We start from the raw sequence: 14687 nt of genomic DNA, 5'->3' as shown, positions 1-14687 counted from the left end.
CTGATATTACCAAAAGCCTGTCTCTTCTCAAGGCACACCAGTTCAGCCGTCGTCAGCATGCATGCTTTAATGAATTCCCTCTCTGAGTTTGGCTTCGACACAGCAGCTATTTTGTTGGCAATAATATAGCTGGCCTTGACAGCTCCATCATGAGTCTCTCGACTTTTGGTGAACACTGACTGCTGTTTTTTCAGTGCTGCTTCAAGTCCGTTTACCTTTTGCATTCTGAATCGTCCTGCGTACTTATCATATTTTTCTCCGTGTGACGTCTCATGGTGCCGGTTGATATTGTACTCTTCTGCCACAGCCTCTTGTGAGCATATCAGACACAACAGGTTTGCCATTGACCTCACAGAAGAAAAAACGATGTTTCCAATTATCGTTGAATATCCAACCTTCTATTTCAATTTTTCTTTTCTTGGAAAGCATTTTGAACCACAGCAGCAAACAGTCTCAGCCTTGCTACAGGTGTTACTCACCTGAGTACTCTGTGTGTTTATACTGTGTCTGACGACGTAAGTGGGGCCCTAGTGGTCTTCAGTGCAGGGTGGTAGGTGCTTATACACAGCCGGTGGATAACTGCCGCCTATTGTTTTCTAAGTACACAAAACAAGCTGCTGGCGCAGCAGGCGGCACAGACAGTGGTGGGAGAGAGAGCGACTGCCATACAGATACATAATAAATGGTCGCGAATATACTTTTTTTCCTCCCCAAATCATCCCGCAGACCGGTAGTTTGACACCCCTGCTCTATAGCTTACACTCTTTGAGTATGGGAGCAACTGGCTTTACCTCTTTCTGCACAGTAACACCCTGATTTCAGGAACCAACCTAGTGAATTGACCTACACCACCTCCAACTTAAGTACAGTATATCAAATATGACGACCAGAAATTTTCATAGATCTCCAGGTGCTGTTTCAATAACATTAAAACTCCTCTACATTAAAGTTCAAAAAAAAACTCCCCTGCCTAAATATTCTCCATACCCCTGCAACAAAGGCCAATATTCCATTAGCATTCCTAAGTACTTGCTGCACTGGTTCCTTTGTAGCATCGTGGGCTGAAGAGTCTGCTCCGGTGCTGTACTTTTCTATATTCTATTAGCTACTGGAAGGTTCCTAGAAACAGGTTAAGTATACTACTGTGGATGACTCATGGGCATGTTAGTCCTGTTTTACAAATGGAGTGATATCATGTCATAATGATCCCTTATGCACCTCCTCCATATAAAACAAAACTTTGTGTCATTATTAACTTAACCTATACTTGGATTTTCAGAAGGCCTTTGATAAGTGCCATACATGAAGCTGCTTAACAAGCTACAAGCCTATGGTATTACACAAAAGATTCTAGCATGAATAAAGCAGTGACTGATTGGCAGGAGGCAAAGAGTGGGAATATAGGGAGTCTTTTCTGGCTTGCTGCCAGTGACTAGGGGTCTGTGTAGGGACTGATTCTTTTTACATTATACGTCAATGATTTGGATGATGGAATTAATGGCTTTGTCGCAAAGTTTGCAGACAATATGAAGAAAGGTGAAGGGGCAGGTAGTTTTGAGGAAATAGGGAGGCTAAAGAAGGACTTTGACAGATTAGGAAAATAGCAAAGAAGTGGCAGGTGGAATACAGTGTCATGAAGTGTATGGTCATGCACTTTGGTAGAAGAAATGAAAGGGTTGACTATTTTCTAAATGGAGAGAAAATATAAAAAACCGAGGCACAAAGAGATTTGGAAGCCCTTGTGCGGGATTTCCCAAGGGTTAATTTTCAGGTTTAGTCTGTGGTGAGGAAGGCAAATGCAATGTTAGCATTCATTTTAAGAGGACTAGAATATAAAAGCAAGAATGTAATATTGAGAATTTATAAAGCACTGCTGAAGCCTCACAGAGTATTATGTGCAGTTTTGGGCCCCTTATCTAGAAAGTATGTGCTAAAACTAGAGAGGGTTTAAAGGAATTTCATGAAAATGATTCCAGTATTAATCAGTAGTGAATCTGTAGAATTCGTTACCACAGGCCGCTGTAGAGGCCAAGTCTTTTTATATATATATTTAAGTTAGAGATTGATAGATTATTGATTGGTCAGTGGATGAAGGGATATGGGGGAGGTGGGGGTGGCAAGAGATTGGGCCTGAGTGGAAAAATGGATCAGCCATAATGAAATGGCAGAGCAGACTCAATGAGCCAAATAGCCTAATTCTGCTCCTATATCTTATGGTCTTAAAAATGTACACGCATAATTTCTAGTCACTAATTTTCAATTCACAACTTAGGCTCAACAGTCCAGTTGCACGTCAGCAGAGGCATTGATGACGCTCAAAGCCACCCTCTACAATTTGGAAAAAGTGAACAGATTGCTCATCGTGCAACCTAAGTCCAGGAGGATTCAGATACTCAGCAGTTGAGAACATCACACTATGCTAACCAAACATTGGGTGGGGCGGGGGGGGGCTGGTGTGTGTGTGTGTGTGTGTGTGTGTGTGTGTGTGTGTGTGTGTGTGTATGTATGTATGTATGTATGTATGTATAGAGCAGGACAAGACACAGAAGACGTCCTGGTCATCCACAGCACCTAGTCCTGTCTCCAGCCGTCTCGACTCTGTCTTGCAACTGGATCCAGATGGGAATTGGGAAGAGAGAGTGAGGCTGACACTGCAACTCTCCCTCACTTACACATCAACCCAGATTCTGCAATGAACAACAAAGTAAGTCACTTTTTGCTGATCTTAATGATGGGTGCCCACAACAATCCAGCAGTTGCTACAATGTGAATTTCCCCTTTGAGACAGAGGTTGCTGTCAGCCATCACATTTATAATGTCATCAAGCTGGCAGCACAGTGTACCATTTAAAGAATTTTCATAGACAGAAAAGTAAAAGCATGAAGCACAAGTCTCACTTCTTGAACATTTTACAATGCTACATAACAATCAAGCAGCTGGTGCACATTACAAGTCGTGGTTATGCGACCATTGACGTCAAGCAGACAATCTCTGAAGAGTATTGATATTGGCTGGAATCACACATCTTGTAAAGACACTGCCCCAGAAGAGGCCAATAGCAAACTGCTTGTGTAGAAAAATTTGCCAAGAACAATCATGGTCATGGAAAGACCATGATCACCCATGTCATACATACAGCACATAACAATAATGATGAAGTAAAGATCAGTGCATACATGCAAGATTAAAGCACAAGATGAAATATCCTAAATGAACATTTTGAAAATGTAAAATCTATTTTGGAGCATAAAGAATTAGGAGCAGAGTTTGCCAAGTGATAATTGTAGCTTATTACACCATTAAAAACTTACGCAGACCTCAAGCAACAGAAATAACATTTTCATAGAAAATATATATATTCTCGACTTAGAGGAAATATTTCTATTTGCACTGTATATCTTTATACAACTTGACCCAATTCAACCCTCAGTCTCGTCTTCTCCAAGGAAAGAAAAAACAGCCTATTAGGTGGCTCCTCATAGTAGAAACATTACATCCTAGGCAATCACCGCTGCACACTCTCCACTGCAACCACATCCTTCCTATAGTGTGAGATCCAAAACTCCATGCAGAGTTCCACCAGTTGCTAGGTTGTACCATAACCTCCAAAAGCTCTTAAGCTCTAACCTGGTTATTGAAGGCAGGTATCCCACATGCCTTCTTCACCATCTGTGGTACTGTTCCCAGGAATTCTTAGACTTGTACATCAAGGCCCCTTCTTTTCCTCAGTATCACTTACTGTCCTACCCTTTATTATTTCTCGCAAAGTACATTATTTGCCATTTTTCAAAATTAAATTCCATCTGCCTTTGCTCTGCCCATCTTACCCATTCATCAATACCATCCTGGAATTGAAGTCTGTTTTCCAAATCATCAACAAAGCCTCAAACATTTCTGTCATCTGAAAGGTTACAAATTCATATCCATATTGTTAATGTGCATGATAAACAGGAAGGACCCCAACACCTGCAATGCACCATAAGTCACAAGCTTTGGATTACAAAAACAACTCTCCGCCATCACTCTTCATTTCCTAGCATCATTTAATTTGCTCTGTGTACCTTGGGTTCTTAGCTTCTGAATCAGTCTCCCACATACTGTAGGTCCTTGTCAAAGGTGTTACCTAAATCCACATACTCTACATCAACCACACAACACCCAGTAACCACTTATGTCTTCAAAAACATATCAATCATATGCATGGGGCATGAATATGATTAAAGCCATGCTGACTATAGACAATAATAAGACAAAGGAGCAGAAGTCAGCCATTCGGCCCATCGAGTCTGCTCCGCCATTTTATCATGAACTGATCCATTCTCCCATTTAGTCCCACTCCCCCACCTTCTCACCATAACCTTTGATGCCCTGGCTACTCAGATACCTATCAATCTCTGCCTTAAATACACACAATGACTTGGCCTCTACTGCTGCCCATGGCAACAAATTCCATAGAGTCACCACCCTCTGACTAAAAAAATTTCTTCGCATTTCTGTTCTGAATGGTCGCCCTTCAATCTTTAAGTCATGCCCTCTCGTACTAGACTCCCCCATCATGGGAAACAACTTTGCCACATCCACTCTGTCCATGCCTTTCAACATTCGAAATGTTTCTATGAGGTCTCCCCTCATTCTTCTAAACCCCAAGGAATACAGTCCAAGAGCAGACAAACGTTCCTCATACGTTAAGCCTCTCATTCCCGGAATCAGACTAGTGAATCTTCTCTGTACCCTCTCCAACGTCAGCACATCCTTTCTTAAATAAGGAGACCAAAACTGCCCACAGTACTCCAAGTGAGGTCTCACCAGCGCCTTATAGAGCCTCAACATCACATCTCTGCTCCTATACTCTATTCCTCTAGAAATGAATGCCAACATTGCATTCACCTTCTTACCACCGACTCAACCTGGAGGTTAACCTTAAGGGTATCCTGTACGAGGACTCCCAAGTCCGTTGCATCTCTGTACTTTGAATTCTTTCCCCATTTAAATAATAGTCTGCCCGTTTATTTCTTCTGCCAAAGTGCATAACCATATACTTTCCAACATTGTATTTCATTTGGCACTTCTTTGCCCATTCTTCCGATCGATCCAAGTCTCTCTGCAGACTCTCCGTTTCCTCAGCACTACCGGCCCCTCCACCTATCTTCATATCATCAGCAAACTTAGCCACAAAGCCATCTATTCCATAATCCAAATCGTTGATGTACAATGCAAAAAGAAGCGGCCCCATCACTGATCCCTGTGGAACACCACTGGTAACCGGCAGCCAACCAGAATAGGATCCCTTTATTCCCACTCTCTGTTTCCTGCCAATCAGCCAACGCTCTATCCACGTATGTAACTTTCCTGTAATTCCATGGGCTCTTATCTTATTAAGTAGCCTCATGTGTGGCACCTTGTCAAAGGCCTTCTGAAAATCCAAATATACAACATCCACTGCATCTCCCTTGTCTAGCCTACTTGTAATTTCCTCAAAAAATTGTAATAGGTTTGTCAGGCAGGATTTTCCTTTAAGGAATCCATGCTGAGTTCTGCCTATATTGTCATATGCCTCCAGGTACTCTGTAACCTCATCCTTGACAATCGACTCCAATAACTTCCCAACCACCGAAGTCAAGCTAACAGGTCTATAATTTCCTTTTTGCTTCCTTGCCCACTTCTTAAATAGCAGAGTAACATTTGCAATCTTCCAGTCTTCCGGAACCATGCTAGAATCTATTGACTTTTAAAAGATCATTGCTAATGCCTCTGTAATCTCTACAGCTACGTCCTTCAGAACATGAGGATGCATTCCATCTGGTCTGGGAGATTAATCTACCTTTAGACTATACAGCTTCCTGAGTACTTTCTCTGTCGTAATTGTGACTGCGCACACTTCTCTTCCCTGCCACCCTTGAGTATCCGGTATACTGCTGATGTCTTCCTCAGTGAAGACTGATGCAAAATACTCGTTCAGTTCCTCCGCCATCTCCTTATCTCCCATTACAATTTCTGCAGCATCATTTTCTATCGGTCCTATATTTACTCTCACCTGTCTTTTACTCTTTATATACTTGAAAAAGCTTTTAGTATCCTCTTCGATATTATTTGCTAGCGTCCTTTCATAGTTAATCTTTTCCCTCTTAATGACCTTCTTAGTTTCCCTTTGTAAGCTTTTAAAAACTTCCCAATCCTCTGTCTTCCCTCTAATTTTTGCTTCCTTGTATGCCCTCTCCTTTGCTTTAACTTTGGCTTTGACTTCGCTTGTCAACCACGGTTGCATCCTTTTTCCATTCGAAAATTTCTTCTTTTTTGGAATATACCTGTCTTGCATCTTCCTCACTTCTCACATAAACTCCAGCCACTGCTGCTCTGCCGTCATTCCCGCCAGTGTCCCTTTCCAGTCAACTTTGGCCAGTTCCTCTCTCATGCCACTGTAATTTCCTTTACTCCACTGAAATACTGACACATCAGATTTCGGCTTCTCTTTTTCAAATTTCACAGTGAACTCAATCATGTTATGATCACTGCCTCCTAAGGGTTCCTTCACCTTAATCTCTCTAATCACCTCTGGTTCAATACCCAATCCAGTACAGCTGATCCCCTAGTGGGCTCAACAACAAGCTATTCTAAAAAGCCATCTCGCAGACATTCTACAAATTCTCTCTCTTGAGATCCAGTGCCCACCTGATCTTCCCAATCCACTCGCATGTTAAAATCCCCCACAATTATCATAACACTGCCCTTCTGACAAGCCTTTTCTATTTCCTGTTGTAATTTGTAGTCCACATCACTGCAGCCGTTTGGAGGCCTGTAAATAACTGCCATCAGGGTCCTTTTACCCCTGCAATTTCTTAGCTCAACCCATAAAGATTCTGCACCTTCCGATCTTATATCACCTCTTTCTAATGATTTAATTTTGTACCAATAAAGCCACGCCTCCCCCTCTGCCTACCTTCTTATCCTTCCGATACACCGTGTATCCTTGGACGTCCAGCTCCCAGAGACATGCATCCTTTAGCCACGTCTCAGTGATGGCCTCAATATTATACCTGCCAATCTGTAGCTGTACGACAAGATCATCCACCTTACTCCTTATGCTGCGTGCATTTAAGTATAACACCTTAAGACCAGTATTTGGTACTTTTTGCTTGGATTTCCTGAGAAGGACAAACCAAGGTAGAACATACAGGGTTAATGGTAAGGCACTGAGGAGTACAGTAGAACAGAGGGATCTGGGAATACAGATACAAAATTCCCTAAAAGTGGCGTCACAGGTAGATAGGGTCGTAAAGAGAGCTTTTGGTACATTGACCTTTATTAATCAAAGTATTGAGTATAAGAGCTGGAATGTTATGATGAGGTTGTATAAGGCATTGGTGAGGCCGAATCCGGAATATTGTGTTCAGTTTTGGTCACCAAATTACAGGAAGGATATAAATAAGGTTGAAAGAGTGCAGGGAAGGTTTACAAGGATGTTGCCGGGACTTGAGAAACTCAGTTACAGAGAAAGGTTGAATAGGTTAGGACTTTATTGCCTGGAGCATAGAAGAATGAGGGGAGATTTGATAGAGGTATATAAAATTATGATGGGTACAGACAGAGTGAATGCAAGCAGGCTTTTTCCACTGAGGCAAGGGGAGTAAAAAAACCAGAGGACATGGGTTAAGGGTGAGGGGGGAAAAGTTTAAAGGGAACATTAGGGGGGGCTTCTTCACACAGAGAGTGGTGGGAGTATGGAATGAGCTGCCAGATGAGGTGGTAAATGTGGGTTCTTTTTTAACATTTAAGAATAAATTGGACAGATACATGGATGGGAGGCGTATGGAGGGATATGGTCTGTGTGCAGGTCAGTGGGACTAGGCAGAAAATGGTTCGGCACAGCCAAGAAGGCCAAAAGGCCTGTTTCTGTGCTGTAGTTTCTATGGTTTCACTGCAACTCATCCCAATGGCTACAAATTTGCCCCATCACCTGTCTGTCTTTCCTGACATCTTTACTGCTCACTATCTTAGATTTATTTCTGTTTTCCCCTTCCTCCGCTCTATCATTCCGGTTCCCAGCCCCCTGCCAAATTAGTTTAAACCCTCCCTAACAGCTCTATTAAACTTTTCCGCCAGGATATTGGTCCTCTTCGGGTTCAGGTGTAACCTGTCCATTTTGAACAGGTCATACTTCCTCCAGAAGAGATTCCAATTATCCAAGAATCTGAAGCCCTGCCCCCCTGCACCAGCCTCTCAGCCACGCATTCATCTGCCTGATCCTACTATTCTTGCCCTCGCTAGCACGTGGCACAGGTGGCAATCCCGAGATTACTACCCTGGAGGTCCTGCTTCTCAGCTTCCTTCCTAACTCCCAGAAATGTCTCTTCAGGACCTCCTCCTTTGTCCTATCTATGTCAATGGTACCAACACGTACCAAGACAACTGGCTGCTCACCCTCCCCCTTCAGAATATTCTGGACCCATTCCAAGACATCCCGTACCCTAGCACCTGGGAGGCAACACACCATGTGGGTATCTCTATCAGGCTCACAGAATCTCCTGTCCGTTCCCCTGACTATGGAATCCCCTATGACTACCGCATTCCTCTTCTCCCTCCTTCTCTCCTGCACAACAGTGCCAACTTCAGTGCCAGAGACACGGTCACCGTGGGCGTCCCCTGTCAGGTCATCCCCCTCAACAGCATCTAGAACAAGATATTTGTTGCTGAGGGGGACAGCCACAGGTGTGCTCTCCACTATCCAGGCATTTCCCTTCCCTCTCTTGACAGTGACCCAGATTTCTGACCCCTGTAGCCTAGGGATGACTACCTCCCTGTAGCTCCTGTCTATCATCTCTTCACTTTCCCTGATAAGCAGTAGGTCATCAAGCTGCAGCTCCAGATCCCTAACACGGTCTCTGAGGAGCTGCATCTCGGTGCACCTGGCGCAGATGTGGCTATCAGGGAGGCTGGAGGTCTCCCAGGATTCCCACATCTGACACCCTGAACAAAGCACTAACCCTGCAGGCATGCTATCTAACTCTATAGGAATGAAACAGGAAAATTAAGTCTACTCACCCACTTACCTCGCCAAACAGACCAACTTTTTAAACCATTAGCTCGTACTGTTAGCTGTGAGAGCCCTGCTGTTCCTGTCTGTCTGGGCCGAGTCGCGGGGGGGGGGGGGGGGTGGGGGGTTGAAAAAAAAGAGTTGGTGCCTCGCTCTCGCCTCTTCCCATTACCGCCAAAGCCCTACACTCTGCTACCGCTCACTATCCTTTATGAATCTTTGCCTTGCTGTTCAGATCAATCTGGCCCTTCCTTACCATAACATAAACTCAACTGTCTGCAATTGTTTGTCTTGCCACTGCTGCCACTTTTCAGTAAAGGAACCACATTCACTGCTTCCAGACATCTGGTGTCTCTTCTCTGGCCATAGATAACTTTAAAACATCTGTCAGAGCCCCAGCAAATCTTCTCCTTTGCTTGCATAGCTGCCACGTACGCATCTCATAAGGCCTTAATTAATCTAGGACAATTAATACTTTCATCTTTTCAATTGTAATTTGTTCTAGAAGTTCACCAACCCCAAGAAGATACTTTTATAGTAAGGTTAAATTGTAAATACCTTAAGAAAATGCAAAACTCTAACTTGATGTCCATTTCACAGAAACACCAATAGCTTCAATGTGGTGATAGGTCCTAGATCTGGAACTCAACTACATGCAAAAGCTTCATAGCACTACTGCATCACCAGAAGGCAATGTATCTTCAAGGATGAATTTAAGTAACAAAATTGATGACAAGTCTGCTCTTTCACACCACTCATTGTCATTTACTGTGGCAATGAACGTGGTAAAACATCACCCTTATGTTTCTGATGGCATGAATGCTGACATGAGTCCTTCCATGAAGATAACAGTAAAAAGTATGTTTTCTACAAATTAGTAAGACACTGCAAGTCATTCAGAGATCAGCAATAAACAAAGCTAAGAATCTGACACTTTTGACTCATCACAACCAATGAAATGTGACTAGCTTAATTTAACCTCCAAGAGCAGCACAACCTTGTTGTAGGGTTTGGAGGCTTGCATGCCTCAATGAGCTGGTGAGCTATGTTAGCTGGAATCAGGGCTTTGTGCTTTGGCTCATGACAACGTCACCCTAGGCAAACAGGTCAAAGGGTAGAGGCCAGACTAGGATTGGTCCTCCAGTCCTTCACGTTCGGAGGTTCAGCTCAGGGCTAACAACCCACACTGGTTAAAAGAAGAATTGTTACAGAAACAGCAATTAAATATCCTCCTACATCTGTGTGAAATGGTATGGACAGACCAGACTGAGATGGAGAACCTTCATTGTGGCCCTAAACGGTGGTGGCATAAAGGGCAGTAAGTTACAGGATAAAGTGTGATACAGAAATGATAAATAACACATGGAACTCACTTAAATTTATAGCTTTCTCGTTTGTTATTTATAAATCCATCAGCTGCATCATGCGGCACCACAAACTCCAACACTGAGTCTCCATTATCGTCATCCAATGAGTAAAGCTACAATAGACAGAAACTGAGAATAATTTCAAGTCTAACATGAATATCATACAAAAAGAAAGGAAATTTACTGTACATTATGTCCTCAAGTTGGGGGAACTGGAACACCTCCCAAAGGAGAGAGACAGAAACCCTAACTTGGTCTATTGCTGTTCCACTCTGCACCTGTGGCGCACCAGGCAACCTTGCCATTTCTTTAGCATTTGTTGCTCTTTTTAAACAAGGTTGAGTTGCTAGTTTGACACTCAACTCAGCACGAATGGATAGCGTGCAAGGAGTCGTCATATTTGAACCCGGGACCATTCACCTCAAAGTCTGGTGCTGATACACCGCTACACCACTAGCCGACTGAACTAGATCCATAAAGCACCTGAAATAGTTACTTGAAGAGTCATAACCCACAGAATAATGGATCAAGAGCTGGAGAGCTGGGAAGTGGGATTAACTTCTGAGTTTCCCTGTCCATATTAGCCTGGCATAGACACAACTCTGTACATTTATATACTTCTAAACATTTCTTGAATTTGCTTTAAACTCAGTGAATTATTTTTGCTTTGACATTCCAGTTGCAAATTTTGTTCAGCATGGTTCCAAAAGTGTTAGAAAGAGTTATTTGGTGATTGGTGGTGCTAGCTGAATTTAAGCCAAGGCACAGAGAACTCCTTACACTCATTTGAACCAATGGGACTTTAGCTTCCCACACATCGTCGGTATACCTCCCCATCCTGCCTGCAGTAGTCCTTACACTCATTAGAACCAATGGGACTTTAGCTTCATATCCAAAAGATAACACCTCTAACAACTGAATTTAAGTTTCATATTATGGTGCCCACTGCAGGAGCCATGGAGTGTGAGTGCTGGATGGGGATTGTTGGGGTGAAGGTGCGTGTGATTAGGGGGAAAAATCACAGACTAAGTTGTTTGAGGTTTGGGCTGATGATGTGCGGGTGAGAAGGGGCTGAATCCAGGCAGTGTGCGTGAACGGGGGGAGGGGGCCACTGCAGGGCTGAAAGTGAATGGGTCGGGTAGTGGGGGTGGGTTTTGCAGGCTTCACGATGATGGATACGGGGGATATTGCAAGATGTGAACTGAGTTGTGATAGGTAGTGTGAGAATTTTGCAAGGTATTGGGTATTGCGAAGATGACAATGAAACGGGGACTACTGCAGGCAGGATGGGGAGGTATACCGACGATGTGTGGGAGAGATTATTTTAGGGTGTGTATGGGTCATTGTCGGGCTGACAGTGAGCGATATTACAGGAATGACTTGTGTGCGCTTGTATAAATGCATCATTTTGCCGGATGGTGTATCAGGGTGGGTGGTTATTTCAGGGCTAGTGGTACTATTTCAGAGTGCGGGGGGTGTGTTTGGAGGTATTTCCAAGTATAGGGTTATCATAGGGACTGGGTCAGACCTCGGGGTCTTGTCCCTCGGTACCGGGAGAGGATTTTAAGACCCCACCGCTCTCCGTTCCCAACCCGGACCCTCACTCACCACCACCGGCCGCTTGATAGGCCGTAGCCTCGCGAAAATCCGAATCGTCTGCTTCACCATGCCCAACTCGCCAGAGCTGTAACCACAGCAACGGGAAAACCTCCCGCACTCCGCCACCACCCTCTCTTCGATTGGTTGCCCTGGTGGTCGGCGTGTGAACAGTTTTGAGTATCTTAGCTTTTGATTGGATCTCCGCAGAGGTCCTGGGCGATTTGAAAGAAACTCGGATCTACTTTGTAGTCTTATAAATAAGGTAGAAAGTATATTGATATAAACAACTCAGTTGATGCAATCCCGGTAACGACACCTTTACAGACTGTGCAACCCTGTATAACAATCATATCGATGCAATCCATAACAAACGGAATCTATGCAGGGTTGGCAGATTGACATTTTAATTTAAAGCCAAACAATACTAGGAAACAGCCAGACTGTTCCCACTAGTTCTCCCATACTCACATCACAAGAAAAACTCCAGATCCGGGTCATTACTATCCTCTTCACTGGAATCAGTGGCACATACGGCATAAACCTTGTCCGATGTGAAGTTTTTTAGCATTTCTGGACATGCAGTGAAGTCTTTGCAACATTTGCTTGAAAGCAATACTTCTGCCCTCATTCTCACAATAGCATCAAGAAGATTCAGCTGCATTCTGTTTCTTATCCTCGTTTTAACGGAGGTTATAAAACAAAATATCCTCTCAACTACAGCATTGCTGACAGGGGTTATTAGGCAAGTAAGGGCAAAGGTGGCGACCTCTTTAAATGCCTGATGCTGAAGTACACCAAGCCGAAACTCTTCAGTGTCTATAGGGAGTCCATCTTTCTTAAATGGAGCTGCTTCTTTCCAATCCACAAAAGGCATTTTTCTCTATTCTTCTTCAATAGTGCTGACGTTGTTTCCTGCAAGGTGTTTAAAGGGTAACTCGGAAAACATGGGCCTTGAAGCTTGATTTAAAATTATCACAGGGCTCAATTTTGATAAGCTTTCAAATGTATCTCTCGCCAACAGAAGTCTACATGTAACTTGACTGCGAGCTTCTTCTAGCATAGACATACATCTTTCTTTGATATTTTTTATTTCTAGATGGGCCTCAGCACTCTTGTTCTGCTGTAGGAACTTATCACATTGATACCAAAATCAACTTCATTAATATTTTTTTTTCTGTCTTTTGGCATCATACAGTCTGTTCTGAAGACTCTTCTGGTGTAAGAATATTTGTTGCTACAATTCATGAGGATCAGCTTTGGTTTGCTGAAAAAGGCTGTTCAGTCTTTCAAATTCCTGCACAACAGGTGTTGTAAACTCAAAGAGCAGGTAATTTTGTAGTCTGACAACATTTCCTTTAGGAGTCTTGCTTTGAATTTTGTATCAGACTGGGCTAGTTCAACAGAAGTGAAATAAGCATTTAGCTCTTCCCAGTTAATCAAAATATTAAACATGACCTTTCCACACACAAGCCACTGGGTAGATGAAGGCTTTTCAAAGGGGAGGGGGGCAGTTTGGGTTAGCTCAAGTTCTGTAGCTGTGTTAATCACTCTAAACAATTCTTTGTATGCTCCTCGTCTTAATTCACTATGACAAAACCAATTGGGTATTTCTGACAGCAAAAATCCAATATTTGATGATAGCTTGGATACTGGATATTGAATACACAGTGCCAGCCAATGACAGATACATTTGAGTAGCACACAGAAAGGAGGACATCTTTTAGTCTAGACCACACAGGGTTGTTGCACCCAACCATGTTTGATGCACCATCCGATACAAAACCAATGCAATTTGCAAGACTCTGGCCACATCTTTTGATTTCCTCGTCAATCAAATTGAATTTATTTTTTTTCCTGTAGCCTCTTGCACCGGAATTAAACCTAGAAATCCAGTTACAATTTCCTTTGTCCTATCACTTAAAAATTGAACTAAAATACACACGCAGGGGCTAACATATGAGGAGCATTTGTCGGCTCTTGGACTGTATTCATTAAAGTATAGAAGAATGAGAGGGGATCTCGTAGAAACATTTCGACTGTTGAAAGAGTTGGACAGAGTAGATGTGGAAAGGTGGTTTCCCTTGGTGGGTGAGTCGAGGACAAGAGGCCATAGTCTTAGAATTAGAGGGTACCCAGTTAAAACAGAGATGAGGAGAATTTTTTTTAGCCAGAAGGTCGTGGATTTGTGGAATTCGTTGCCACATACAGCTGTGGAGGCCCGATCATTGCGGGTGTTTAAGGAGGAGATTGACAGGTATCTAATTAGTCAGGGTATCAAGGGATATGGGGAAAAAGCCGGAAATTGGAACTAGCTGGGTGAATAGTTTAGCTCATGGGGGAGCTGCAGAGCAGACTCGATGGGCCGAATGGCCTACTTCTGCTCCTTTGTCTTGTGATCTTGTGAAGTGTTTTTGTGTTGAAATGTCAGTAGATTCATCTATAATGATGGCATATTTCTTATTCTGAAAGTCATCAGTGAGATCAGTGTTCAGTGCAGGCGAAATGATGTTTTTGATTAAGCATGCACATTTAGCTTTGTGTAACTTTATGTGCTCCAGTGTACTCCCATGCCCATGTGCTATCATGATTTCACTCAGGTGGTCAACTGTACGTATCGCACAATGGCAGGTCATGCTTACAGTAATTTGCAGCTCTGCTGCCTTAACTTTATTATTATCTTGCCTCGGAGT

General features: G+C 43.2%; 1 protein-coding gene across 5 annotated transcripts in view; it reads right to left on the bottom strand.

Moving 5' to 3' along the window:
- Positions 1–12114, bottom strand: part of kif6 (kinesin family member 6) — a 610920-nt gene extending 598806 nt beyond the window's left edge. For all 5 annotated transcript variants that reach the window (XM_072247507.1, XM_072247523.1, XM_072247530.1 and 2 more), the window contains exons 1-2: positions 12007–12114; positions 10405–10511 (exon numbers count right to left, since the gene is read on the bottom strand). In XM_072247507.1, coding sequence (XP_072103608.1) covers positions 10405–10511; positions 12007–12066 — 167 coding nt within the window. In that variant the 5' untranslated portion in view covers positions 12067–12114. The remainder of the gene's footprint in view (positions 1–10404; positions 10512–12006) is intronic.
- Positions 12115–14687: the final 2573 nt, after the last annotated feature.

This window comes from Mobula birostris, chromosome 2 (genome assembly GCF_030028105.1).
Source record: "Mobula birostris isolate sMobBir1 chromosome 2, sMobBir1.hap1, whole genome shotgun sequence".
Lineage (NCBI taxonomy): Eukaryota > Metazoa > Chordata > Chondrichthyes > Myliobatiformes > Myliobatidae > Mobula > Mobula birostris.
Note: the sequence above shows the minus strand (reverse complement) of the source record. Positions and strands in the feature narration are given on the sequence as shown.